This window comes from Brachyhypopomus gauderio, chromosome 6 (genome assembly GCF_052324685.1).
Source record: "Brachyhypopomus gauderio isolate BG-103 chromosome 6, BGAUD_0.2, whole genome shotgun sequence".
Taxonomy (NCBI): domain Eukaryota; kingdom Metazoa; phylum Chordata; class Actinopteri; order Gymnotiformes; family Hypopomidae; genus Brachyhypopomus; species Brachyhypopomus gauderio.
Window position 1 is genome coordinate 12,893,875 of NC_135216.1, and position 27,127 is coordinate 12,921,001.

General features: G+C 44.9%; 4 protein-coding genes and 1 pseudogene across 5 annotated transcripts; 2 read left to right on the forward strand and 3 right to left on the reverse strand.

Moving 5' to 3' along the window:
• Window positions 1-139: 139 nt before the first annotated feature.
• Window positions 140-12,294, reverse strand: LOC143516881 (peroxisomal ATPase PEX1-like). The gene is made up of 13 exons (XM_077008760.1): window positions 11,825-12,294; window positions 11,615-11,755; window positions 11,416-11,499; window positions 10,808-10,914; window positions 10,592-10,686; window positions 4,451-4,583; window positions 4,234-4,330; window positions 3,968-4,138; window positions 3,720-3,874; window positions 3,134-3,323; window positions 1,490-2,906; window positions 679-777; window positions 140-497 (listed from the first exon to the last, which is right to left on the reverse strand). The coding sequence occupies exons 5-11, from the start codon at window positions 10,681-10,683 to the stop codon at window positions 2,845-2,847; spliced, it is 900 nt and encodes a 299-aa protein (XP_076864875.1). The 5' UTR covers window positions 10,684-10,686; window positions 10,808-10,914; window positions 11,416-11,499; window positions 11,615-11,755; window positions 11,825-12,294; the 3' UTR covers window positions 140-497; window positions 679-777; window positions 1,490-2,844.
• On the forward strand, window positions 12,256-16,865 carry LOC143516345 (RNA-binding protein 48-like). Its single transcript, XM_077007896.1, has 6 exons — window positions 12,256-12,425; window positions 12,934-13,124; window positions 13,200-13,345; window positions 13,437-14,035; window positions 14,798-15,124; window positions 16,695-16,865. Exons 1-6 carry the CDS (start codon window positions 12,297-12,299, stop codon window positions 16,752-16,754), a joined length of 1,452 nt encoding a protein of 483 aa, XP_076864011.1. The 5' UTR covers window positions 12,256-12,296; the 3' UTR covers window positions 16,755-16,865.
• On the reverse strand, window positions 15,232-19,135 carry LOC143516888 (calaxin-like). 2 transcript variants are annotated; one of them, XM_077008773.1, is made up of 7 exons: window positions 18,163-19,135; window positions 17,970-18,002; window positions 17,712-17,867; window positions 17,530-17,634; window positions 17,300-17,451; window positions 17,079-17,183; window positions 15,232-16,938 (listed from the first exon to the last, which is right to left on the reverse strand). In XM_077008773.1, exons 1-7 carry the CDS (start codon window positions 18,227-18,229, stop codon window positions 16,879-16,881), a joined length of 678 nt encoding a protein of 225 aa, XP_076864888.1. In that variant the 5' UTR covers window positions 18,230-19,135; the 3' UTR covers window positions 15,232-16,878. The 2 variants fall into 2 exon arrangements, with proteins under 2 accessions (XP_076864888.1, XP_076864889.1); XM_077008774.1 differs by lacking the exon at window positions 17,970-18,002.
• Window positions 19,136-19,988: 853 nt separating this feature from the next.
• LOC143516346 (peroxisomal ATPase PEX1-like) lies at window positions 19,989-25,104 on the reverse strand (the record flags this gene model as incomplete). Its single annotated transcript, XM_077007897.1, has 15 exons — window positions 19,989-20,129; window positions 20,380-20,514; window positions 20,742-20,931; window positions 21,360-21,514; window positions 21,608-21,778; window positions 21,874-21,970; window positions 22,091-22,223; window positions 22,476-22,570; window positions 22,689-22,795; window positions 23,112-23,235; window positions 23,370-23,489; window positions 23,609-24,297; window positions 24,383-24,497; window positions 24,770-24,853; window positions 24,961-25,104. Coding segments are annotated over 14 exons (2,286 nt in total), but the record flags the coding sequence as incomplete, so codon positions are not given.
• Window positions 25,105-25,474: 370 nt separating this feature from the next.
• On the forward strand, window positions 25,475-26,956 carry LOC143516880 (RNA-binding protein 48-like; annotated as a pseudogene).
• Window positions 26,957-27,127: the final 171 nt, after the last annotated feature.

Genomic DNA, 27,127 nt, shown 5'->3' on the forward strand with positions numbered 1-27,127 from the left:
TTTAAGAAAATTAGAAACAGTTTAGCAGGTGAAAACACAAGCCCAAAATACATGTTCAGACAAACTCATTACTAGGCCTCAGGGAGCCAGCATTGATATATGAAACGATTCATCTGGACTGATACATTGGTTTCAGGCATTATCTTTATGTAGACAGTAGCTATACACATAGAAAAATAGTAGCAACATCATCCAGTGTGAATCTACACACACTGCTCTCACTGGAGATGTGAAGGAAGAATCTCTCAGCAATATAGCAAATATCTGATGGCAAGCTTGTGGATTTAAATGCATTACAAGGATAAATGCAGTTTTCTTATTCATTTGTGAATATTAAATATTTTCCTATTGATTGAGCGTGGATTTCAAAGGAGCAAAGCCTTCGTGTGGCGACGAGCAGGGACACTTAAAAAGTTTTTCTTCTTGCACTGGGAGAATGTAGGGTCACAGTCGTAGCCGTATTCACAGCAGTGTTTCCCATCTTTACAACATTGACCCTTCAAAAGAGAACACAGAGCAATGGAAGACAACACAAACCAAAAACAATGCCACTCGAAACAAGCAAGCTTAACAGTACATACCACCATACCATTATATGGTCCCCTAAATATATACCATATATAGTTATTGCTCTATAAATCAGTTTATAGAGAATATTCATATGAATGAGAAGTTTACCAGAGGATATGGGCAACATCCCCACTGGCCGGTTGGCGCCTTGCAGCAGGTGTGCCCAGCAGGACAGTAGAAGCGACTGCTACACCGTATGACCCCAGCCTGCATTAGATGTAATAATGAGAAATCAATTCAATGTACAGATGGAAAAAATTGTTAAAATGTGCTTGCTTCTATAATGCACATTGCAATACAATAATTTGTACGGATTGAAATACGTATTTCAGATTAAGGATGCCTGCACCCAAATGTAGCAGAAACTAACAGTGTACACTAACAGGCTAACAGTCAATTCCCTGACCGTTGATGTCAATGAATTATTTAAAAAAAATTTATTTAAAAAGAAAATTAGTACATGGTGTATGTAAGAATCATTAAAAGTGTTCTCAGAAATGTAAACATGTACTATCTTGGACTAGAACATCCATACTGGGCTCTTCTGGACATGTTTTCCATCACTAAATTAGTAAATATTGAGCTTTGAAATCCATTTGATTTGTTTTACAGATTAAATTGTTTGTTTGTTTCATAAAGCCAAAATCAGTTTCTGTTAGGATGTGCAATATAATTTCCTTCCTTCAAAACAAGGGGTTATGCCACGATTTCAAAATATCCAGTAATCACCACCCACTGGTAGTTGGCAGTCATTTAGAGGTGGTACAATTACCACCAAACGTCAGTGTTGCCATGGGTACAATGTTACCAGACACTGACATACACACTGTGAATCGTGCATACAAAAATACTTTGTAAAATCAATTAAATTAACTGGATCATAGGGGTCAGTAGACCAGGAATTGCCTACAGACTTTACCTGAGGTGAGAGAGAGATTTTCTTGGGCTTTTCAGCTGGTATCTGAAGGGACGAGGGGAATCTGTACCATGGTACTCCATTTTTCACACAGTTCTTTGTCTCCGGGTCACAGCGATAGTCTTGTGGACAACAGTGGGCCTTATCTAAACAACAGACAGCCTAAAAGAAGACATTCATTACTTTTTAATTAGCATTTACTTACAACATATTGACACACAGCATGTATTTCTCTCCTGACTAGGCCTGTGTTGAAAAAATCGATTTTCCGATTCAGAATCGATTCGCATAAGATGATCTGATAATCGATTCGTACGTCCAAAGATCGATTTTTTAGTGAACTTTTACCCCCGCCTCATCACTGAATTCACGCAGGCGTGCTCGGTCTAACTAACTGTAAAACAACATGGCGTCGGACAGTGCCGGTAACGACGATAGTCAAATCGGACATCTAAAAGCAGAAGGACAGTTTATCCAGTGTCAGTGACTATTTACAGTTAGTCCGTGTCACTGACAGTTTACCCAGTGTTTTTACAGTTTTAAAAAGTTTAAAATGTTCTCGTAACGTTGGGCGCAAGGCGATGGACGAGACATAATCCTTTGCACTTTCCAAATCGTTATGTTTATTACATTTACCAAAGCGCAGACAGCACACATAAAACACGTTTACATAGAACATGTGTGACTCAAACAACGACGAGCACAGGACACTGCGCGAACACACATTAAATAGACAAACCACATAAACCCCACGTGATGACGAGACGAGCCACAGGTGAGGATTATCACAAGACGCACCCGCACCCACGGAGATCTACAGACGCAGACAACGTTAACACACGCCCAACAGGGAGGGGTCGGGGACCGTAACGTGACAGTTCTGTTCTTATATTCTCACTTTAAAGAAAAATACACGTTTACATTTTATACTTTCAGTTTATTAAGTGTGAGCACTTTTAAAATAAAAATGCATTTGGTAGCAACAGCTTTTGGGTGAATTCTTAATTATTTCAATCATAATAATAATGCACTGGTTAGTGTCCCAGTAGGAGTCCACTGTTGCAGATGTAGACACCTCAAAGATGTCCTCTGTTTATTGTCCAGCCGTCAGTAACTACCAACTACCAGTAACTATTTGCTGATTAATATCGATATAATACTAGTTTTAACATGTTGCTTCTGTACATAGTCAGGAAACAGCTCAAATACATTTTTAATAACACTAAACCCCGAATTGGATCGAATCGATTAAATCGGATTAAATCGAAATAAATCGATTCTTAATCTTCAGAATCGGAATCGGATCGATTCTTGGAATTTGAATTGATACCCAGCCCTACTCCTGACATTGTGTTCCATCAGGACAGTGCACAGCGCTGGTGACCAGCCCTGCCATGAGCAACACTATCATGACAGTCATCTGGAGGGAAAAAAAACACAAAACCAAAGATTTGACAAGCACTACAGGACGAAAAGTCATGTGCTGTGAATCTCCTTTTCATTCTAAACAGTTATACCATCAAATACTCGGGAACTATTGATATAGAACACACGCACACCTGAGTGACGACACGGCATAGCTGTACACACCCTCACAAGAACATTGCCTGCATTACCGCAGGAAGGGGAGACTAGATGAACGCTTGCCTTCACTGGTGCCATCGCCTCGGCCGTGTACAGCACTGGCATGGACAGCTCGGTCCAGTAGAAGGTTCAGGTCTTGAGGAAGGTAGCCCTCGGTTTTCATGGCGATGCCTTCCAGATCAAGGCCTGAACAGTCTTCAGGTGTGATGTTCTTACTGTTCATCAGAGATCTAAGGATGTCCACTCTCTGGACCTGAATACCCCACCATACAGATTTCATGTAGCTACATACAAAAACTAAACAACTTAGCAAATAATGCAAAACTTTATTTTGAATATAATTAAGTCTCAAGTCATCAAAGACACAACTGCAGCCTCATTTCTTGATCTTAAGAAAAATAAAAAGCAAACAAACAACAAAAAAACAGTAAACCCATATGGTCATATGTCAACACAAAGTACGATCAAGAATGTAAGCAGCTTTGTGACCTGGTCTGGTGTGGGGAGCTTTGTGAGCTGACCTGGTCTGGTGTGGGGATCTTTGTGAGCTGACCTGGTCTGGTGTGGGGATCTTTGTGAGCTGACCTGGTCTGGTGTGGGGATCTTTGTGAGCTGACCTGGTCTGGTGTGGGGATCTTTGTGAGCTGACCTGGTCTGGTGTGGGGATCTTGCAGAAGCTCTGAAAGAAGTGGGAGCCCTGCACTTGCGTCAGCGTTGGGTGAAGAGACTGCTCAGTCTGTGCCGTGACCAGCAGAGCTACAAGACTGCATCGCACCACCGCCTCGTCCACCAAGTCCATCAGGCCTGTGCAACACACCCAGACACACGAGGCCTCAGTCAGACCACAGCGCTCCAACGATTGAACCCATTAGTGGAAGTGGGTGAGGGGTCCCCTACCTTGCGCGATGTGCAGACGCAGTACAGCCTCCTGGCCCTGCTCTTGCTCGGCCGTGGCGGCTGCCCCCGTCACTTCATCCAGGTCATCCAGAAGGACCACAGAAGGCTGCCTCCACATTGCCTGCTCAAAAACCTCCCCCAGCCTCTGCCTCACCGTGTCCGCACGTTTGCCTGAAATATGTAGAACGCCGTAAGCCCTGAGCATTGAAGTTTGCTCCTCGCGTGTGCTAGGACAGAAAAGCAGGACGCACGAATGTTCGTGGTACCTTTGAGCTTCCTGCAGTCCAGCACCTCGACGTGGGCGTCCATCTCCTCCGCTGCCTTCCTACAGAGAGCCCTGGAGAGAGTGGTCTTTCCACTGCCCTTTAAACCGCCACAAGAGATCAGTCATACCATTAGTCACTCAAATAGTACGTACCGAAACATAAAAACAACAAAAAACATGGTGTCACTACAAGCACGAGTCTAGTGTCACATGGTCACCTTGGCTCCTGAGATGAGAAGGGCCCCACTCCGGAGGCCAGGGCCCATGGACACGAGCTCCCAGCAGAGGGGGCCTCTCATCAGACTGTGGGAGATGTGCTCCATAGCAGTAGCAACCGCCTCCTCCACCCCTCTGGCCAGGGGCCCGCAATGCACAAAAGGCACACCAATCAAGAACTCCACATATGTGGGACATCGTTTGCCCTGGTGCTCATTTGTCTGCCTTCGCCACTGTCCCCCACTTCTCCCAATTCAAGTTTATAACATTTGTGTTCACTTTCGATAAATACCTTAATAACCTTAGCAAAAGTTTATGTTGTAACGTGGTGAGTACAGAGACGTACACACCGCGTAAGAAACAGAGAAGGGAGGACCCAAGTGCCGGTTAGTAAAAAAATGCAGAGCGTAAAAAACTAGCGATAACGCGCGCACACACACACCTGAGCAATAAACAATACTAGAGAAAATTAAACACGACGCGCAAAACCGAAAATGAAACTAAACCGTGCGAGCACGGTAGAAATACAAACAGAAAACAACACGGAATTATCAACGTGTAAGCAGACAAGATAATGTCGTGGAATAATACGGTAAAAACTATAAACAGAAAACACGTGGAATCCTCAACACGTGAAAACCGAAACTAAGGACGTCAGGGAAAGACTGACAGCAGGCAAACGCCGCAACATAAAGACAACCTTCCCAAAACAATAAACAATGGATGGGAAGAGAAAACAGATTGGGGAAAACTTGAGGGACCAGATAGCGGCGCAGGAGGTAGATACTCGAATAAGTAACAGCGGAACGAGAGAGAGAAAGAGCGAGCGGTGGCGAGACACCTTGAAACGTAACAATATCACAGAGAGAGAGACGGGCTGAAAGCGCAACGGCAAGAGACCAAAACGATTCAGCAGTGATTCGTCTCCACAAGCTTCCTTAAGAAGCCTATAAAACAGCTGAGACGAATCACTGCTGATTATGCCGATTTAGTCTGGGACTGACTCGGGTGCCCCGTGCGGAGGTAGAGGGCGTGGCATCCGAGCCAGCCCTGACAGAGCCCCCCCCTCTAGGCCCGAGACCACGCGGGCCCAGATTAACAGCCCTATTGCGGCGGAAGTCACGGATGAGAGAGCGGTCAACAATGAGGGACGAGGGCACCCACGACCGCTCCTCGGGCCCATATCCCAGCCAGTCCACGAGGTACTGGACACAACCCCGGACACGACGCTCATCCAACAGCCTGTTGACAGAGTACACCGGGCCCCCGTCCACTATACGGGGAGCCGGTGGCGCACGGGGCAGGCTACACAGGACCGGACGGAGCCGGGAGACGTGAAACACGGGGTGCACCCTCATGGATGGCGGGAGCAGCAACCGGTAGGTGACCGGATTAATGCGCCTATCTATCTTGAAGGGACCCAAGTAACGGGGCGCCAACTTCCTGGTACCCCCACGTATCGGCAGGTCCTTGGCGGACAGCCAAACCCGTTGACCCGGGCGAAACGAAAGAGCCGGAAGGCGATGCTTGTCGGCGTTACGACAGTAGCTGGTGGAAGCTGAGAGCAAGGCCTTACGGGCCCTACGCCAGGCCAGCCGACAACGTCGCACCATGGCCCGAGCTCCCAGGTCAGCCACTTCCTCCTCCTGGTCAGCAAACATAGGGGGGGCATACCCGTAAAGACACTCAAAAGGAGACATCCCGAGGGCCGAGTGCCACAGGGTGTTATGAGCAAACTCGGCCCATAGGAGCTGGTCAGACCAGGAGGAGGGGTTGGAGGAAGCCAAACACCTGAGCGTCTGCTCAAGGTCCTGGTTTGTACGTTCCGTTTGTCTATTGGTCTGGGGATGGAATCCAGACGACAAACTCTGGACAAAAAGAGACTCAGGAAAGCACCCCAAAACCGACTGGTAAATTGGGGTCCTCTATCGGACACAACGTCAGTAGGAAAACCGTGGTGCCGGACTATGTGATGCAAGAAAAGGGAGGCGGTCTCACGGGCAGAGGGGAGCTGAGGTAAAGCTAGGAATCTCGCAGTCTTGGAAAACCGATCCACTATCACAAGAATAGTGGTGTTACCCCGAGAATGTGGTAGCCCAGTGACGAAGTCCATAGACACATGCGTCCAAGGCCTTGACGGAATGGGGAGCGGGCGTAGTAAACCGGCAGGCTTGGTGTGCGTAGCCTTGTTTCTGGTGCATGTTTCACACGCAGAGACAAACCGACCAACCTCCTGCTCCATCCTGGGCCACCAAAATCTACCCTAAAGGAGCTTAAGTGTACGTCGTGACCCAGGATGAGCAGCAAAAGGTGAATTGTGACCCCACTCCATAACTTTCTTCCGTAGTTTGGGGTGGACGTAAAGACGACCAGCGGGACCACCACCGGGCCCAGGATCACGAGTCAGGGATTGCTTTACCTCAGTCTCCACAGCCCACTGAACAGGGGCCACTATTTTAGATGCTGGAAGTATAGTGCCGGGCTCAGAGGAGTGAGGGGGCGACTCCCACTGGCGGGACAGAGCATCGGGCTTGACGTTTTTACTTCCGGGTCGATAGGATAGAGTAAAGTCAAAACGTCCAAAGAACAAGGACCACCTGGCCTGTCTGGGGTTCAGGCGCTTAGCCTGCTGGAGGTAAGCCAGGTTTTTATGGTCTGTCCAGACAAGGAAGGGGTGCTTGGCCCCCTCCAGCCAGTGCCTCCACTCTTCAAGAGCTAACTTGACCGCTAACAGTTGCTTGTCCCCCACATCGTAATTCCGTTCGGCGGGTGTCATGCGGTGAGAGTAGTAAGCACACGGATGGAGCTTAGGAGGGGTCCCCGTTCTCTGGGAGAGGATGGCACCCACCCCATGGTCAGAGGCATCAACCTCGACCACGAACGGTAATTCGGGATCGGGCATACACAATACCGGTTCTGAAGTAAACTGCCCCTTAAGGCGATCGAACGCTTGCTGGGCTTCAGAAGTCCAGACAAAGGGACCGGGTTTCTTTTTTGTAAGAGTGATCAGAGGTGCAGCAAGGGTGCTGAAACCTTTGATAAAACAGCGGTAGAAGTTAGCAAAACCCAGAAAACTTTGAACCAGGCGGAGTGAAGTGGGAGTGGGCCAGTGAGCGACAGCTCGAACCTTAGAAGGATCCATGGCCAGGGTGTTCTGGGCTATGTGATAACCGAGGAAGCCTATTTCTTTGACATGAAATAGTGACTTCTCCAGTTTGACATAGAGGTGGCTTTCGAGGAGTAACTGCAACACCCTTCGGACATGTTTTACATGTTCCGTCTCAGAGTGACTGTAAATAAGGATGTCATCCAAATATACAAAGACGTATCTGTCCAGGGCCTCTCTGAGAACTTCATTAATGAAGCGCTGGAACACGGCTGGGGCATTCATTAAACCAAAGGGCATGACCATATACTCATAGTGGCCCGATGGAGTTATAAAAGCGGTCTTCCACTCGTCACCGTCTCTTACCCTGACTAAATTGTAGGCGCTCCTCAGGTCGAGCTTAGTAAAAATGGTGGCCTGCTGGAGGGCCTCAAAGGCGGTGGCCATGAGGGGTAGAGGGTGGCGGTCTTTGACAGTTATCTTATTGAGCCCCCGGTAGTCGATGCAAGGTCTTAGTCCCCCATCTTTTTTCCCCACAAAGAAAAAACCTGCCCCGGCAGGAGAGGTGGATGGCCGGATAAAGCCAGCTGCCAGAGCCTCCTGTATGTATGTTTCCATGGCTCTACGTTCCGGTACGGCCAAAGAGAAAAGACGGCCCCTAGGGGGGCTAGAACCCGGAAGTAGATCTATGGCTATGTCATAGGCTCTATGCGGAGGGAGGAAACTAGCTTTCTTTTTGCTAAAGACCTCCCTGAGGTCGTGGTAATCATCAGGGACTCGGGTAAGGTCTACTGGATCGGGTGTATGACCGGTGGTGATTTCGGGACTGTTTCTTAAGCAGGTTTCCTTGCAGAGGACCCCCCAATTCCGGACGGTGCGGGAAAGCCAATCCACTTCCGGGTTGTGGCGTTGAAGCCAAGGAAATCCCAGGATGAGACGCATCTGGGGCGCACTGATAACATAAAGGGCCAACTGTTCTCTATGACCCCCAATGCTCATATCAAGCGGTATAGTCTGCTTGTTGACTTCACCTGATGTTAAGGCACGTCCATCAACAGCCGCCACAGACAGTGGTTTGTCGAGGTCGGTGAGCGGGACTCCCAGTTCTTTGGCCAAAGAAACATCTATAAAGTTGGCAGCGGCACCTGAATCAACAAACGCCAACAATCGCCTATCTTCCCCCCCTCGCCAGGTAAGTGAGACATGGATATATAATCCATTGTTAGGAGGGTTTGGGACAGAACCCGCCAGGACCTCCCGTGTTACTGGCGGGCCGCTCCTTTTCCCTGTAACTCGGGGCATCTAGAACGTTGATGCCCCTCGCTACCACAGTAAAGACATCTACCCCCCTGGAGACGCGCCTGTCTTTCTTGACGGGACAGACGCGTGTGGCCTAGTTGCATGGGTTGCGGCTCATTAACAGTCTCACGTGACTCTAAGGCGCGTGTGGTATCAACCCCCTGAAATTGTAGCCTCTTAGTGTTTTTGCGTTCACGGCGACGATTGTCGAGACGCACCGTGAACGCAATCAGTGCATCTAGGTCAGCCGGGGGGTCACGAAGCGCTAGCTCATCCTTAAGGTCGTCTGACAACCCTTCCTGAAAGATCGCCATGAGCGCACCAGCACCCCATCCACTTTCTGAAGCCAATGTTCGGAACTCTAGGGAGTAGTCAGCTACTGACATCTTCCCTTGACGTAGGCGCAAGAGACGTGGACCCACTACACCCCCTGAGGATGGATGGTAAAAGGCGCTTCTCATGGCTGTAGCGAAGCGTTCATAGGAAGAACATAATTCCGCTTGAGACTCCAAAAGAGGGGTGGCCCAAGCCAACGCTCTTTCAGATAACAGCGTCAGCACATAGGCTACTTTGGCACGCTCAGAGGGAAACCTGGAGGGCTGCTGTTCGAATATTAGAGAACATTGTAGTAAAAACCCTCTGCAACCCTCTGGATCTCCTGAATAGCGGGCAGGAGATGGGAGAGTAGGTACAAGATGTGATGCTGAGACAGATGGTTCACTTGGGCGAGCAGGAGGGGGAACATGAGAAACAGGAGCTGAACCAGCTAGGGTCTGCATAGTGACAGTCATGTCATTAAGCTGCTTAACAATCTGCCTTAGAACCTCGTCGTGGCTGCCAAGCAACTGTCCCTGATTGGTGAGGGCAGCTCTTAACTCTGCTGACTCTTGTTTAGCGGCTGGGTCCATGTTTAGGCTGAATCGTTCTGTAACGTGGTGAGTACAGAGACGTACACACCGCGTAAGAAACAGAGAAGGGAGGACCCAAGTGCCGGTTAGTAAAAAAATGCAGAGCATAAAAAACGAGCGATAACGCGCGCACACACACACCTGAGCAATAAACAATACTAGAGAAAATTAAACACGACGCGCAAAACCGAAAATGAAACTAAACCGTGCGAGCACGGTAGAAATACAAACAGAAAACAACACGGAATTATCAACGTGTAAGCAGACAAGATAATGTCGTGGAATAATACGGTAAAAACTATAAACAGAAAACACGTGGAATCCTCAACACGTGAAAACCGAAACTAAGGACGTCAGGGAAAGACTGACAGCAGGCAAACGCCGCAACATAAAGACAACCTTCCCAAAACAATAAACAATGGATAGGAAGAGAAAACAGATTGGGGAAAACTTGAGAGGGGCCAGATAGCGGCGCAGGAGGTAGATACTCGAATAAGTAACAGCGGAACGAGAGAGAGAGCGAGAGAGCGGTGGCGAGACACCTTGAAACGTAACAATATCACAGAGAGAGAGACGGGCTGAAAGCACAACGGCAAGAGACCAAAACGATTCAGCAGTGATTCGTCTCCACAAGCTTCCTTAAGAAGCCTATAAAACAGCTGAGACGAATCACTGCTGATTATGCCGATTTAGTCTGGGACTGACTCGGGTGCCCCGTGCGGAGGTAGAGGGCGTGGCATCCGAGCCAGCCCTGACATATGTGCATTTTTTGTAGGGTTTCTGTGGTTTTTACAGTTGTGAAAGTAGTTCAGACAATACTTGTGACTTACCCAAGAGAACTCAGGGAGGGAGAGTCAGCGAGAGGCGATTCATCACCAGAGCGTCCTGCAGTCGTGGGGTCTAAAGGCGCACACTCCTTCATTACCTATCTCCAAACAACACATATGGAATGTAAACAGGAATATGCAGAGAAAGCATATAGGAATAAAAAATAAAAAAAAGATGCAGAGAATTCAGGTTTTCCATTCATTGATGCATCACGGTACCTGGATGTCTGCCTTGTAGAGCACACCAGTAGATAAGAGGAAGAGCTTATCCTTGGTCTGGGAATCAGGTTCAGGCTTCTGTACCGTCAAGATGAATTCAGATTTTCCTGAGGTGAAAACAGTACCAGATGGGTGGTAAAGAAAGAGCGTAGTTTATCCTGGCTTTGGGCTCTGCACTTTGGTATTAATGGTGGCAACGTCAGATTAAAAAGCTTCTTTATTTATGGTAATCTGATATCATTTGAAGATGGTAAAAATCAAACAGGCAGCCTCACACGCTACGTATGCTGCTACAGGATAAAAAAATGAATGGCCTGATATTCTCTGAAATGAAAAGCAAGCTTTTTTATTTTCCCCCCTTTTGAGTTATTGAAAGTTGTTGATTTTGGTGTCAAAACAAAGATGGATACATATAGAAATTAAACACTGTAGTAAAGTACGCTAGATTTTCAGTTTTGGACAGAGGTCCTTCATCAGCTGTGCAAGCAAAGTGCTTCTGAATTAATGGGAACTAAGAGGAGCCAGTTTGTATATTAAAAGTACATATATGTATGTATACGTGTGTGTATTTTTTATGCACTTTGCTTCTACAGCAAACTGGGGCTTACCAATATCTCCCAGTCATCTGAGGAGAGAGGCTCTACAAACACTTGGTGAACCGGCTGCACCTGATGACATGGTCGCAGGGATCCCTGAAACAGGTCAAGCAGCAGATCACTCCTTCACTCCTTCACTCCCACAACCAGTAACAACGCTCATGACAAACGTCTCCAAACTTCTGGCTAGCACGTTAACACGCCAAGTCACCTGCTTCCCTTCCTGAAAGCCCAGTGTCTCCCCCAACTGTCTGCTCAGCTCAACTCTGTGCTCCTGGGATGATGTCCGGCCCTTTGTCCAGCTGAGGAACACGGGTCTCTCGAGTCCACACGAGAGCTCCAGAACCTGGTTCTACAGATGACAACAGAATTAGATGGAGTTGAGCATGCTAAGAACTCACACTAGATATTAAACACGCACCTCCTGCAGACAGAGCTGAGTGACTACGTTTGCAGACAAGTGCAGAAAGCAGTTTTTAGAGTTGTTAAAGGCCAGAGTAATTGGTTGTACGCCATAGCTCCCCAGCATTGCATGTGACAGAAAGAAACCTCGCTACTTCGGGATGATTACGCCAAGTATCTAGCTAGCTAATTTTAGCCTGTGTATAAGACACATGCTAGACATGTCAGTGGTCTATGGCAGACACGACCACTCGAGCTGCCGAGTACTCGATCAACGGTTGCTCAATCATGTAGCAGATTTTGAAGAGTCCATTTTTCGCTGGATAAATATATATATTGTTAGACTGTTGCGTCCAAAATATGTACTTATAAAATTATATGGCAATTAAGTGTAAAGCTCAGTTGTAAATATATACGTTTGTATTTTTTTTCCTGGTAATGCTCGTTGACTGAGATCCATTAGTTTGGGCTGTGTGTTTCCTGTGTGGTGAATGATCATGGCAGCACCCGGGAGCAGCTCAGTGTGGGACACACCGCAGGTCTACAAACATCATCAACAACAAAACGTCTGCAGCTCACGGCCAAAGTATAGGGAGGGAAGGAAACCAAAAGCTGTCAAGGTTTAATTTCTTCTTTTTTATCGTAAACCTACAAAAAAGTTATCTGGATTTACTAGAATCGTCTGTAGATTAGCTGCGGTGGCGTGCTAGCTAATGCAGGGTTGCTAACTTTTGACGTTCGCTTGGAGTGAGATTTTAACCTGGAGCCGGTTGCGAGTGTATTTTGTTGAGCGGGGGGCGAACGTAAAATGGACACAGATTCAGTGTTATATCGCCGGTGGATGGCGCCAGAGCTAGCGAACTAGTAACGTATTGAATCATATATGTGAATCTGAGGTAAATAAACTGGATTTTTTTTTTCGGCGTGAGATATCGGAAGTGTGGCGTGAGAGCGTGTGAAAACGGTCAAATGCGTGTGTCTCACGCTCAATGCGTGAGAGTTGGCAACCCTGCTAATGGGGCAAACATCACCGACGTTAATATCTACATATCTGTATTGATTACTTCCTGCGGTTAGAAGACTTTTTAAAATCACATGTCGATTGTGTTTTGTCCTGCTTTTGTTTAGGTTTACACAATTAACCTGGAGTCTCGGTTTTTATTGGTGCAAGGAGTACCTGCTATTGGTGTGATGGCTGAGCTGGTACAACTGTTTGCTCTTTATGGAGTCATTGAAGAATACAGACCACTTGATGAATACCCAGCAGAACAGTTCACTGAAGTTTACCTGCTCAAATTCCAAAAGCTTACAAGTGCAAGGTAAATAATATGACAAATAACACAGCTGGGATTGTTTTGTTAAAAAAATATAACAAGGTGTATTGTTCTAATCAGGGCAGCCAAACGCAACACTGATGAGAAAAGCTTCTTTGGAGGGCTGCTTCATGTGTGCTATGCACCTGAATATGAGACTGTAGAAGACACAAGAAAGAAGTTACAAGACCGGAGGAGATATGTGAACAGGGCAACTAAAAAAACAGGTAGGATTCTCATAGTTTGTTTGGGATCTAATTACATTTTGAAGTTATGTGACCAATTTCTTGAAAATATGTAATGTCCCATTTATTACAGACAAGCAATCTCACCAAGAACAATCCACAAATACAACAAATTCTGCATGTGAAGAGGCACACGTATTGTCTGCTTCTGAATCTGAAAGTTCTCAGAGAATCCAAGGAGAGGTCTCTAGTTTTGACACTTATTCTGGATTTCCACTGTTGCCCTTACCACCCCAGGGCGATGATGCCCCTAAGCAATATTTCTCTTCTAAAGAATCAGTTAAATCTCAACGCCTACTAGTAAAAAAATTACCTACAGAGGATAAGATGGGATCTCTACATAGTTTCATCCCTGGCACAGACCTTTACAAACAGAACTCACACAAGCCAAATCTGGCATCCCATGGCTGTGATGGAGTGACGTTTTTCTTTGCCCAAGTTCCATCAGTCACTGCACCAAGGCTTATACCAAGGACAGCACATTTGGAGAACAGGAAGAGGAAAATGGAGGAAAGTCTGGACTTAATGGGTATAGCAGACAAGAATGCACCCCTGTATGGACCCAAACTTCCAGAACCACCAAAGATGGATATGGAAGATGATTCATTAAACATAACTGCTAATTTAATTAGGCAAACAATGACAAAGGTTGGTATTGTGATTTTATTAGTTGTTATATGAATGTGACATAAATCGTAAATGTTTTGGTGCAATGGTTAATATTGTGACAACTAGGACAGAGGGCTGAACGCAGATGCGGACTGAACAAAGGTTTAATGATACATATACACAAAGCACACAAAAAACATACACCAAGAATCAAACAACACCTAACATTGGAACCAAACACTAACATAACTGGGGGAACATGACTACAGAAAAAGAAAGGCATTAACAAGCATATAACTAGAAAAACCACAATCTGAAGTACAACTGAAAGAGAACATCAAAGAACAGAGAGTACAAACAGGCTAAATATACAAACAGAGAACACCAAGAATCCAACAGGTATACGAGCAAGAAGTACTTACAATAACCGACAACACAAGAGACTAAACACAAGACTTAAATACACTAACCAACCAAGGGACTCAACAAGACACAGCAGAAAGCAATAACGAGGGGCAGAAAACAAGGCAGGGGAGTGAAGTCAGACACAATGAGGAATTTCAAAATAAAAGACAAGCAAGCAATCTCACCAAGGACAATCCACAAATACAACAAATTCTGCATGTGAAGAGGCACACGTATTGTCTGCTTCTGAATCTGAAAGTTCTCAGAGAATCCAAGGAGAGGTCTCTAGTTTTGACACTTATTCTGGATTTCCACTGTTGCCCTTACCACCCCAGGGCGATGATGCCCCTAAGCAATATTTCTCTTCTAAAGAATCAGTTAAATCTCAACGCCTACTAGTAAAAAAAATTCCCTACAGAGGATAAGATGGGATCTCTACATAGTTTCATCCCTGGCACAGACCTTTACAAACAGAACTCACACAAGCCAAATCTGGCATCCCATGGCTGTGATGGAGTGACGGGCAAAGAAAAACAAGTTCCATCAGTCACTGCACCAAGGCTTATACCAAGGACAGCACATTTGGAGAACAGGAAGAGGAAAATGGAGGAAAGTCTGGACTTAATGGGTATAGCAGACAAGAATGCACCCCTGTATGGACCCAAACTTCCAGAACCACCAAAGATGGATATGGAAGATGATTCATTAAACATAACTGCTAATTTAATTAGGCAAACAATGACAAAGGTTGGTATTGTGATTTTATTAGTTGTTATATGAATGTGACATAAATCGTAAATGTTTTGGTGCAATGGTTAATATTGTGACAACTAGGACAGAGGGCTGAACGCAGATGCGGACTGAACAAAGGTTTAATGATACATATACACAAAGCACACAAACATACACCAAGAATCAAACAACACCTAACATTGGAACCAAACACTAACATAACTGGGGGAACATGACTACAGAAAAAGAAAGGCATTAACAAGCATATAACTAGAAAAACCACAATCTGAAGTACAACTGAAAGAGAACATCAAAGAACAGAGAGTACAAACAGGCTAAATATACAAACAGAGAACACCAAGAATCCAACAGGTATACGAGCAAGAAGTACTTACAATAACCGACAACACAAGAGACTAAACAAGACTTAAATACACTAACCAACCAAGGGACTCAACAAGACACAGCAGAAAGCAATAACGAGGGGCAGAAAACAAGGCAGGGGAGTGAAGTCAGACACAATGAGGAATTTCAAAATAAAAGACAAACGGAAGACATGACCGACAGGAGGGAGGCAGGCCTGACAGAACCCCCCTCCAAGGCGCGCAACCAAACTCAAAAAACATCAAGCACAGATAGGAGGAACCAAACCAGGAAACGAAGGACAAGCTGGGAGCTGGGGAGAATGCATTGAGGGGAATGCAACTGGAACATAACTGGGGGAACATGACTACAGAAAAAGAAAGGCATTAACAAGCATATAACTAGAAAAACCACAATCTGAAGTACAACTGAAAGAGAACATCAAAGAACAGAGAGTACAAACAGGCTAAATATACAAACAGAGAACACCAAGAATCCAACAGGTATACGAGCAAGAAGTACTTACAATAACCGACAACACAAGAGACTAAACAAGACTTAAATACACTAACCAACCAAGGGACTCAACAAGACACAGCAGAAAGCAATAACGAGGGGCAGAAAACAAGGCAGGGGAGTGAAGTCAGACACAATGAGGAATTTCAAAATAAAAGACAAACGGAAGACATGACCGACAGGAGGGAGGCAGGCCTGACAGAACCCCCCTCCAAGGCGCGCAACCAAACTCAAAAAACATCAAGCACAGATAGGAGGAACCAAACCAGGAAACGAAGGACAAGCTGGGAGCTGGGGAGAATGCATTGAGGGGAATGCAACTGGAACATAACTGGGGGAACATGACTACAGAAAAAGAAAGGCATTAACAAGCATATAACTAGAAAAACCACAATCTGAAGTACAACTGAAAGAGAACATCAAAGAACAGAGAGTACAAACAGAGAACACCAAGAATCCAACAGGTATACGAGCAAGAAGTACTTACAATAACCGACAACACAAGACTTAAATACACTAACCAACCAAGGGACTCAACAAGACACAGCAGAAAGCAATAACGAGGGGCAGAAAACAAGGCAGGGGAGTGAAGTCAGACACAATGAGGAATTTCAAAATAAAAGACAAACGGAAGACATGACCGACAGGAGGGAGGCAGGCCTGACAAATATAAAGTCTTTGAAATTGTTTTTTTTTTCCTTTTAAGGTTGCATCAGATCCCCCTCAGAGTAGAACCACCACCACAAAGCCACGGCGAAGAATTTAATCACATTTTATCCCACCATTTCTACAGCAATACATTATTTTAAAAGCATTACAATGTGTACTACCTCAGAAATGAATGCTTTACTGGTGCAGAGTTTTGTTTTAAAATAAATTTTGTTCATTATTCAAGTGAATCTGTGCTCCAGTGTGTCTTGGAATGCATGCTGCTCAAAAGCCTGTATACTCTGTAAAACAAACAAAAGGATTATTAACTAATGTATTTATTATCATTATGAATTATTCTATAATTTTAAACAGCTGCAACAAGAACCTTTAAAGTGAAATGGCACATGTAAACCTTAAAATGTGTATTTTGTTATTTCACCTTTGCATCAGGAAGACATGTTCCAAAAGCCTCTAATAGCAGATTTTCATCTCTCACAGCCTTTTCGAAGTCAGCATATGAAAGTCTGTTGTCATGGTCATAATCCTATATGTCCAAATCAAGTGCAGATTAAATAATCAAACCCATTCACATTAACTGAACTACGCAATTCAATGTCTGACAGCTATTTTCATAACGTGACTGCCCTGTATTTGTATTACCATTTTCTTCAGTGTTATTTCCACTAGGTCCTTAACGCCCTCATCTGGGTCTTCCTCAGTTGGTTGTCTGATCAGGCTGTCCTTCAACATGTGAAACATTTCTTCCCGGGATATGTAACCATCTCCGTTCAAGTCGTATACGTCAAAACAGTCTAGTCATGTCAAAAAGAGCCATGGCGTTAGAACTATGGGATCATTATTCCTTAAAAAGCATCTGCTTACCATCTTACACTTGATCTTTTCCTCCAAAGTCCCTCGAAGGAAGACAGCCAGTCCCTCCAGCCACTCTTTCACACCGATGTAGCTGTCGTTGTCCTTGTCAAATGAGCGGAAAACTGTGCGCCGTACAATGATTACTAGACATTCAGTTACACCGCAGGCAAACCTCCAGCTAAGACACCTGTACCCGTACCTCTGTCCATCATCATGTCGTCCGTCAGTCCAAAGGTATTGTGCAATATGTTTCTGAATGTGCTGCGGTCCAGACCGGTCCCAACCTTTCTCTCGGCCTGGTCTCCCAGTAGTGTGTTGTACAGCCTTATGAGGCATTCTGCCTCTGTTTTATTAACTGGACAAGAGTATTGAGGTTCAGTTTATAGCTCACACTTTCTAACACGCTTGGTAATTTCAGAAAGGGATCCTATTAAAATGAAAGATGATGCAAACTCACATCTCACTCCACAGAACACCGACTTAACGCAAACTAGGTGTAAAGAAGCCAAATGAGCTAAGGGCTAGTTCAGTTAGCTTTAGTTCATTTAGCTTTAGTTACCTGCTGGCTAGTTAACCTTGCTGACTAACGGGATAATAAACAATACCATGACAAACGAGTATTTCCTCAAATCAATAATTTCAGTACTTACAATGTTTAACGTGTTTAGACAAAGTTTCGGCCAAGTTTTGAATTAACTTCTTGCTCATTGCCGACATCGCTGATGCTTTGAAAGCGCAGACGGTGCTGTTGTCATAGAAACCTCAAGCCAAGCGCACGTGCCGGAAGAATCGCGGGAACCTCGATAGACCGTCACTGAAGAGCTGTCGTGTCTACCATTTTTATTTGGATTTTGGTGTACCAAAAGCTTGCGTTAATTAAAGACCTGAGAGTATGGCAAGACTACATTTGTTCACAAATTAATTCGACAATTAATCATTAGTGACAAAATTTACTGTGTCGAGAAAATGTTTAAGAAAATTAGAAACAGTTTAGCAGGTGAAAACACAAGCCCAAAATACATGTTCAGACAAACTCATTACTAGGCCTCAGGGAGCCAGCATTGATATATGAAACGATTCATCTGGACTGATACATTGGTTTCAGGCATTATCTTTATGTAGACAGTAGCTATACACATAGAAAAATAGTAGCAACATCATCCAGTGTGAATCTACACACACTGCTCTCACTGGAGATGTGAAGGAAGAATCTCTCAGCAATATAGCAAATATCTGATGGCAAGCTTGTGGATTTAAATGCATTACAAGGATAAATGCAGTTTTCTTATTCATTTGTGAATATTAAATATTTTCCTATTGATTGAGCGTGGATTTCAAAGGAGCAAAGCCTTTGTGTGGGGACGAGCAGGGACACTTAAAAAGTTTTTCTTCTTGCACTGGGAGAATGTAGGGTTACAGTCGTAGCCGTATTCACAGCAGTGTTTCCCATCTTTACAACATTGACCCTTCAAAAGAGAACACAGAGCAATGGAAGACAACACAAACCAAAAACAATGCCACTCGAAACAAGCAAGCTTAACAGTACATACCACCATACCATTATATGGTCCCCTAAATATATACCATATATAGTTATTGCTCTATAAATCAGTTTATAGAGAATATTCATATGAATGAGAAGTTTACCAGAGGATATGGGCAACATCCCCACTGGCCGGTTGGTGCCTTGCAGCAGGTGTGCCCAGCAGGACAGTAGAAGCGACTGCTACACCGTATGACCCCAGCCTGCATTAGATGTAATAATGAGAAATCAATTCAATGTACAGATGGAAAAAATTGTTAAAATGTGCTTGCTTCTATAATGCACATTGCAATACAATAATTTGTACGGATTGAAATACGGATTTCAGATTAAGGATGCCTGCACCCAAATGTAGCAGAAACTAACAGTGTACACTAACAGGCTAACAGTCAATTCCCTGACCGTTGATGTCAATGAATTATTTTTTAAAAATTTATTTAAAAAGAAAATTAGTACATGGTGTATGTAAGAATCATTAAAAGTGTTCTCAGAAATGTAAACATGTACTATCTTGGACTAGAACATCCATACTGGGCTCTTCTGGACATGTTTTCCATCACTAAATTAGTAAATATTGAGCTTTGAAATCCATTTGATTTGTTTTACAGATTAAATTGTTTGTTTGTTTCATAAAGCCAAAATCAGTTTCTGTTAGGATGTGCAATATAATTTCCTTCCTTCAAAACAAGGGGTTATGCCACGATTTCAAAATATCCAGTAATCACCACCCACTGGTAGTTGGCAGTCATTTAGAGGTGGTACAATTACCACCAAACGTCAGTGTTGCCATGGGTACAATGTTACCAGACACTGACATACACACTGTGAATCGTGCATACAAAAATACTTTGTAAAATCAATTAAATTAACTGGATCATAGGGGTCAGTAGACCAGAAATTGCCTACAGACTTTACCTGAGGTGAGAGAGAGATTTTCTTGGGCTTTTCAGCTGGTATCTGAAGGGACGAGGGGAATCTGTACCATGGTACTCCATTTTTCACACAGTTCTTTGTCTCCGGGTCACAGCGATAGTCTTGTGGACAACAGTGGGCCTTATCTAAACAACAGACAGCCTAAAAGAAGACATTCATTACTTTTTAATTAGCATTTACTTACAACATATTGACACAGTTCCACATAGAATGTTTGAGTTCAGGCGATTTCAGGTGACGCCTCAGGCTACCACAGTGTAGTACAGTGTAGTAAAGTCCTCTTCATTTTGTTACATGCTCTTTTGAACAGATCCCTTCACACCTATCTGAGCATCACCACATTTTTTACTACACTCCAGAGTACTTGTGAGACAGTGTAATGTACCCTTACAGAGGGATACGGGCAGCAGGCATATCCTGTATTAGTTAAACAGCATGTATTTCTCTCCTGACATTGTCTTCCATCAGGACAGTGCACAGCGCTGGTGACCAGCCCTGCCATGAGCAACAATATCATGACAGTCATCTGGAGGGAAGAAAAACACAAAACCAAAGATTTGACAAGCACTACAGGACGAAAAGTCATGTGCTGTGAATCTCCTTTTCATTCTAAACAGTTATACCATCAAATACTCGGGAACTATTGATATAGAACACACGCACACCTGAGTGACGATACGGCATAGCTGTACACACCCTCACAAGAACATCGCCTGCATTACAGCTGGAAGGGGAGACTAGATGAACGCTTGCCTTCACTGGTGCCATCGCCTCGGCCGTGTACAGCACTGGCATGGACAGCTCGGTCCAGTAGAAGGTTCAGGTCTTGAGGAAGGTAGCCCTCGGTTTTCATGGCGATGCCTTCCAGATCAAGGCCTGAACAGTCTTCAGGTGTGATGTTCTTACTGTTCATCAGAGATCTAAGGATGTCCACTCTCTGGACCTGAATACCCCACCATACAGATTTCATGTAGCTACATACAAAAACTAAACAACTTAGCAAATAATGCAAAACTTTATTTTGAATATAATTAAGTCTCAAGTCATCAAAGACACAACTGCAGCCTCATTTCTTGATCTTAAGAAAAATAAAAAGCAAACAAACAACAAAAAAACAGTAAACCCATATGGTCATATGTCAACACAAAGTACGATCAAGAATGTAAGCAGCTTTGTGACCTGGTCTGGTGTGGGGAGCTTTGTGAGCTGACCTGGTCTGGTGTGGGGATCTTTGTGAGCTGACCTGGTCTGGTGTAGGGATCTTTGTGAGCTGACCTGGTCTGGTGTGGGGATCTTTGTGAGCTGACCTGGTCTGGTGTGGAGATCTTTGTGAGCTGACCTGGTCTGGTGTGGAGATCTTTGTGAGCTGACCTGGTCTGGTGTGGGGATCTTGCAGAAGCTCTGAAAGAAGTGGGAGCCCTGCACTTGCGTCAGCGTTGGGTGAAGAGACTGCTCAGTCTGTGCCGTGACCAGCAGAGCTACAAGACTGCATCGCACCACCGCCTCGTCCACCAAGTCCATCAGGCCTGTGCAACACACCCAGACACACGAGGCCTCAGTCAGACCACAGCGCTCCAACGATTGAACCCATTAGTGGAAGTGGGTGAGGGGTCCCCTACCCTGCGCGATGTGCAGACGCAGTACAGCCTCCTGGCCCTGCTCTTGCTCGGCCGTGGCGGCTGCCCCCGTCACTTCATCCAGGTCATCCAGAAGGACCACAGAAGGCTGCCTCCACATTGCCTGCTCAAAAACCTCCCCCAGCCTCTGCCTCACCGTGTCCGCACGTTTGCCTGAAATACGTAGAACGCCGTAAGCCCTGAGCATTGAAGTTTGCTCCTCGCGTGTGCTAGGACAGAAAAGCAGGACGCACGAATGTTCGTGGTACCTTTGAGCTTCCTGCAGTCCAGCACCTCGACGTGGGCGTCCATCTCCTCCGCTGCCTTCCTACAGAGAGCCCTGGAGAGAGTAGTCTTTCCACTGCCCTTTAAACCGCCACAAGAGATCAGTCATACCATTAGTCACTCAAATAGTACGTACCGAAACATAAAAACAACAAAAAACATGGTGTCACTACAAGCACGAGTCTAGTGTCACATGGTCACCTTGGCTCCTGAGATGAGAAGGGCCCCACTCCGGAGGCCAGGGCCCATGGACACGAGCTCCCAGCAGAGGGGGCCTCTCATCAGACTGTGGGAGATGTGCTCCATAGCAGTAGCAACCGCCTCCTCCACCCCTCTGGCCAGGGGCCCGCAATGCACAAAAGGCACACCCATCAAGAACTCCACATATGTGGGACATCGTTTGCCCTGGTGCTCATTTGTCTGCCTTCGCCACTGTCCCCCACTTCTCCCAATTCAAGTTTATAACATTTGTGTTCACTTTCGATAAATACCTTAATAACCTTAGCAAAAGTTTATGTGCATTTTTTGTAGGGTTTCTGTGGTTTTTACAGTTGTGAAAGTAGTTCAGACAATACTTGTGACTTACCCAAGAGAACTCAGGGAGGGAGAGTCAGCGAGAGGCGATTCATCACCAGAGCGTCCTGCAGTCGTGGGGTCTAAAGGCGCACACTCCTTCATTACCTATCTCCAAACAACACATATGGAATGTAAACAGGAATATGCAGAGAAAGCATATAGGAATAAAAAAAAAAAAGATGCAGAGAATTCAGGTTTTCCATTCATTGATGCATCACGGTACCTGGATGTCTGCCTTGTAGAGCACACCAGTAGATAAGAGGAAGAGCTTATCCTTGGTCTGGGAATCAGGTTCAGGCTTCTGTACCGTCAAGATGAATTCAGATTTTCCTGAGGTGAAAACAGTACCAGATGGGTGGTAAAGAAAGAGCGTAGTTTATCCTGGCTTTGGGCTCTGCACTTTGGTATTAATGGTGGCAACGTCAGATTAAAAAGCTTCTTTATTTATGGTAATCTGATATCATTTGAAGATGGTAAAAATGAAACAGGCAGCCTCACACGCTACGTATCCTGCTACAGGATAAAAAATGAATGGCCTGATATTCTCTGAAATGAAAAGCAAGCTTTTTTATTTTCCCCCCTTTTGAGTTATTGAAAGTTGTTGATTTTGGTGTCAAAACAAAGATGGATCCAGGTAAGAACCTACCTTCAGAGCACTGCAGGAGGACGGTGCTCGTCTGCGCGGTCAGACACGCCAACGGCTGGTGACTCCGAGCATGCAGCCAACCGAGGAAGGCAGAACGAACATCCTCCTCTCCCTCACTCTCAGCCTGCAGAGAGACAAAACCAAAACAGGAAGGCACCTTGTTTCAATTCCAGACTAAAATGAACATCTCACAGCTACTACATCAGTAAAAACCTGGTATATGCTTCCGAGAGGTAGAGGAAAGAAAGATTCACTCACTAATGGCTGTAGTGGCTGGAGTGAAATAGCCAGTGCCACCTCTGGGATACATTTCACAGGACAGACTTTCACAGCAGAATGTGGGTCCACGCCCAACCTTGTACGTAACACGCTCGGAATCTGGATTAAGAACAGAAGGACCATCACAGCTGAAACACTGTTGAGTTGTTACGATTTTGCTGTAGAATCATCTTCTGAGTCTGATCCAAGATAAGAAGTTGCCACTTTAAAGTTCTCACCCAAACTTTCCCGCAGTAGATTTCTCCCATTCTGAAGGACCTTTGATCCACTTGCAGTTTCTCTACATTATGGCAAAGTATCCTGACCACCACAGGCTCCTCCCTGGGGGTTTCTGCATCTTTTTCAGTCTGAGAGTCGATTCCACCCTTTCTCCTCTCTGCTGCTTGCTTGGCTTGCTCCCTCACTTCTTTAGGAGAGTAGATTTTAGAGAGTCTACCATAGGTTAAGACCGCCTGTCCAGTACTCCAATGGTCACGTTCCAGATGGTCCCATGGTAACAGGTGAACATCTCCATAACTTGAGTCCAGGTGGCTGATAGCCCCTGGTGGAGATCCACAAACTCGAAGAATACAGTCCTGGAAGATGGCAGGTATGGTAGGGACTTCTGGAATCTCTTTCACGGGTTCAAATCTGCCTGGGAACATGTATCTCACCAGACCCCTCAGATCAGCTACTCCACCCCAGTGGCCTGCCCGATTGTTAAAGGACTCATGGAGAGAGTCTGTTGTTATGGAGGAGGTGGATGTGAGGTCACAGTTCTGCTCCCTCTGCTGGACTGGGCTGCTTGGATCTGGACCCACTGTGGTCACGTGGGGAATCTGTTTGCCTCCACGTGGAAACTTGGGGGAGACCACCAGTTCAGTGTACCGCTCCAAACGGCCATATGGCACAGACGGCGACAGGGAGACTACATGGATAAGACAGACAAATCTTCAGTTTGTACTTCAGAGATTAAGATCACTGCTTTATTTCAAAGGTCTGGGGATACTAACTTATCTTGATGTAGATGACAGTGCGTTGGTCAACCCATACGGGGAACACCCCATCACTGAATACTATTCGGATCTGGTCTAAAAGGTGCTGCTCCAAACTGGTGCTATGAAGCTCCTGGAAACAAAACCAGTAAATTAAAGCTTCTAGGTAAGAAACTACAATGTACAAGGTAAGATACATATAGATATTAAACACTGTAGTAAAGTACGCTAGATTTTCAGACATATGGTGTTTTGGACAGAGGTCCTTCATCAGCTGTGCAAGCAAAGTGCTTCTGAATTAATGGGAACTAAGAGGAGCCAGTTTGTATATTAAAAGTACATATATGTATGTATACGTGTGTGTATTTTTTATGCACTTTGCTTCTACAGCAAACTGGGGCTTACCAATATCTCCCAGTCATCTGAGGAGAGAGGCTCTACAAACACTTGGTGAACCGGCTGCACCTGATGACATGGTCGCAGGGATCCCTGAAACAGGTCAAGCAGCAGATCACTCCTTCACTCCCACAACCAGTAACAACGCTCATGACAAACGTCTCCAAACTTCTGGCTAGCACGTTAACACGCCAAGTCACCTGCTTCCCTTCCTGAAAGCCCAGTGTCTCCCCCAACTGTCTGCTCAGCTCAACTCTGTGCTCCTGGGATGATGTCCGGCCCTTTGTCCAGCTGAGGAACACGGGTCTCTCGAGTCCACACGAGAGCTCCAGAACCTGGTTCCACAGATGACAACAGAATTAGATGGAGTTGAGCATGCTAAGAACTCACACTAGATATTAAACACGCACCTCCTGCAGACAGAGCTGAGTGACTACGTTTGCAGACAAGTGCAGAAAGCAGTTTTTAGAGTTGTTAAAGGCCAGAGTAATTGGTTGTACGCCATAGCTCCCCAGCATTGCATGTGACAGAAAGAAACCTCGCTACTTCGGGATGATTACGCCAAGTATCTAGCTAGCTAATGTTAGCCTGTGTGTAAGACACATGCTAGACATGTCAGTGGTCTATGGCAAACACGACCACTCGAGCTGCCGAGTACTCGATCAACGGTTGCTCAATCATGTAACAGATTTTGAAGAGTCCATTTTTCGCTGGATAAATATATATATTGTTAGACTGTTGCGACCAAAATATGTACTTATAAAATTATATGGCAATTAAGTGTAAAGCTCAGTTGTACAAACATCATCAACAACAAAACGTCTGCAGCTCACGGCCAAAGTATAGGGAGGGAAGGAAACCAAAAGCTGTCAAAGTTTAATTTCTTCTTTTTTATCGTAAACCTACAAAAAAGTTATCTGGATTTACTAGAATCGTCTGTACATTAGCTGCGGTGGCGTGCTAGCTAATGAGGCAAACATCACCGACATTAATATCTACATATTTGTATTCCTGCGGTTAGAAGACTTTTTAAAATCACGTGTCAATTGTGTTTTGTCCTGCTTTTGTTTAGGTTTACACAATTAACCTGGAGTCTCGGTTTTTATTGGTGCAAGGAGTACCTGCTATTGGTGTGATGGCTGAGCTGGTACAACTGTTTGCTCTTTATGGAGTCATTGAAGAATACAGACCACTTGATGAATACCCAGCAGAACAGTTCACTGAAGTTTACCTGCTCAAATTCCAAAAGCTTACAAGTGCAAGGTAAATAATATGACAAATAACACAGCTGGGATTGTTTTATTAAAAAATATATAACAAGGTGTATTGTTCTAATCAGGGCAGCCAAACGCAACACTGATGAGAAAAGCTTCTTTGGAGGGCTGCTTCATGTGTGCTATGCACCTGAATATGAGACTGTAGAAGACACAAGAAAGAAGTTACAAGACCGGAGGAGGTATGTGAACAGGGCAACTAAAAAAACAGGTAGGATTCTCATAGTTTGTTTGGGATCTAATTACATTTTGAAGTTATGTGACCAATTTCTTGAAAATATGTAATGTCCCATTTATTACAGACAAGCAATCTCACCAAGAACAATCCACAAATACAACAAATTCTGCATGTGAAGAGGCACACGTATTGTCTGCTTCTGAATCTGAAAGTTCTCAGAGAATCCAAGGAGAGGTCTCTAGTTTTGACACTTATTCTGAATTTCCACTGTTGCCCTTACCACCCCAGCATGATGCCCCTAAGCAATATTTCTCTTCTAAAGAATCAGTTAAATCTCAACGCCTACTAGTAAAAAAATTACCTACAGAGGATAAGATGGGATCTCTACATAGTTTCATCCCTGGCACAGACCTTTACAAACAGAACTCACACAAGCCAAATCTGGCATCCCATGGCTGTGATGGAGTGACGGGCAAAGAAAAACAAGTTCCATAAGTCACTGCACCAAGGCTTATACCAAGGACAGCACATTTGGAGAACAGGAAGAGGAAAATGGAGGAAAGTCTGGACTTAATGGGTATAGCAGACAAGAATGCACCCCTGTATGGACCCAAACTTCCAGAACCACCAAAGATGGATATGGAAGATGATTCATTAAACATAACTGCTAATTTAATTAGGCGAACAATGACAAAGGTTGGTATTGTGATTTTATTAGTTGTTATATGAATGTGACATAAATCGTAAATGTTTTGGTGCAATGGTTAATATAAAGTCTTTGAAATTGTTTTTTTTTTTCCTTTTAAGGTTGCATCAGATCCCCCTCAGAGTAGAACCACCACCACAAAGCCACGGCTGTCACGTTGAGGACCCCGGCCCCTCCCTTTTGGGCGTGTGTCAACGTAGTCCACGTGC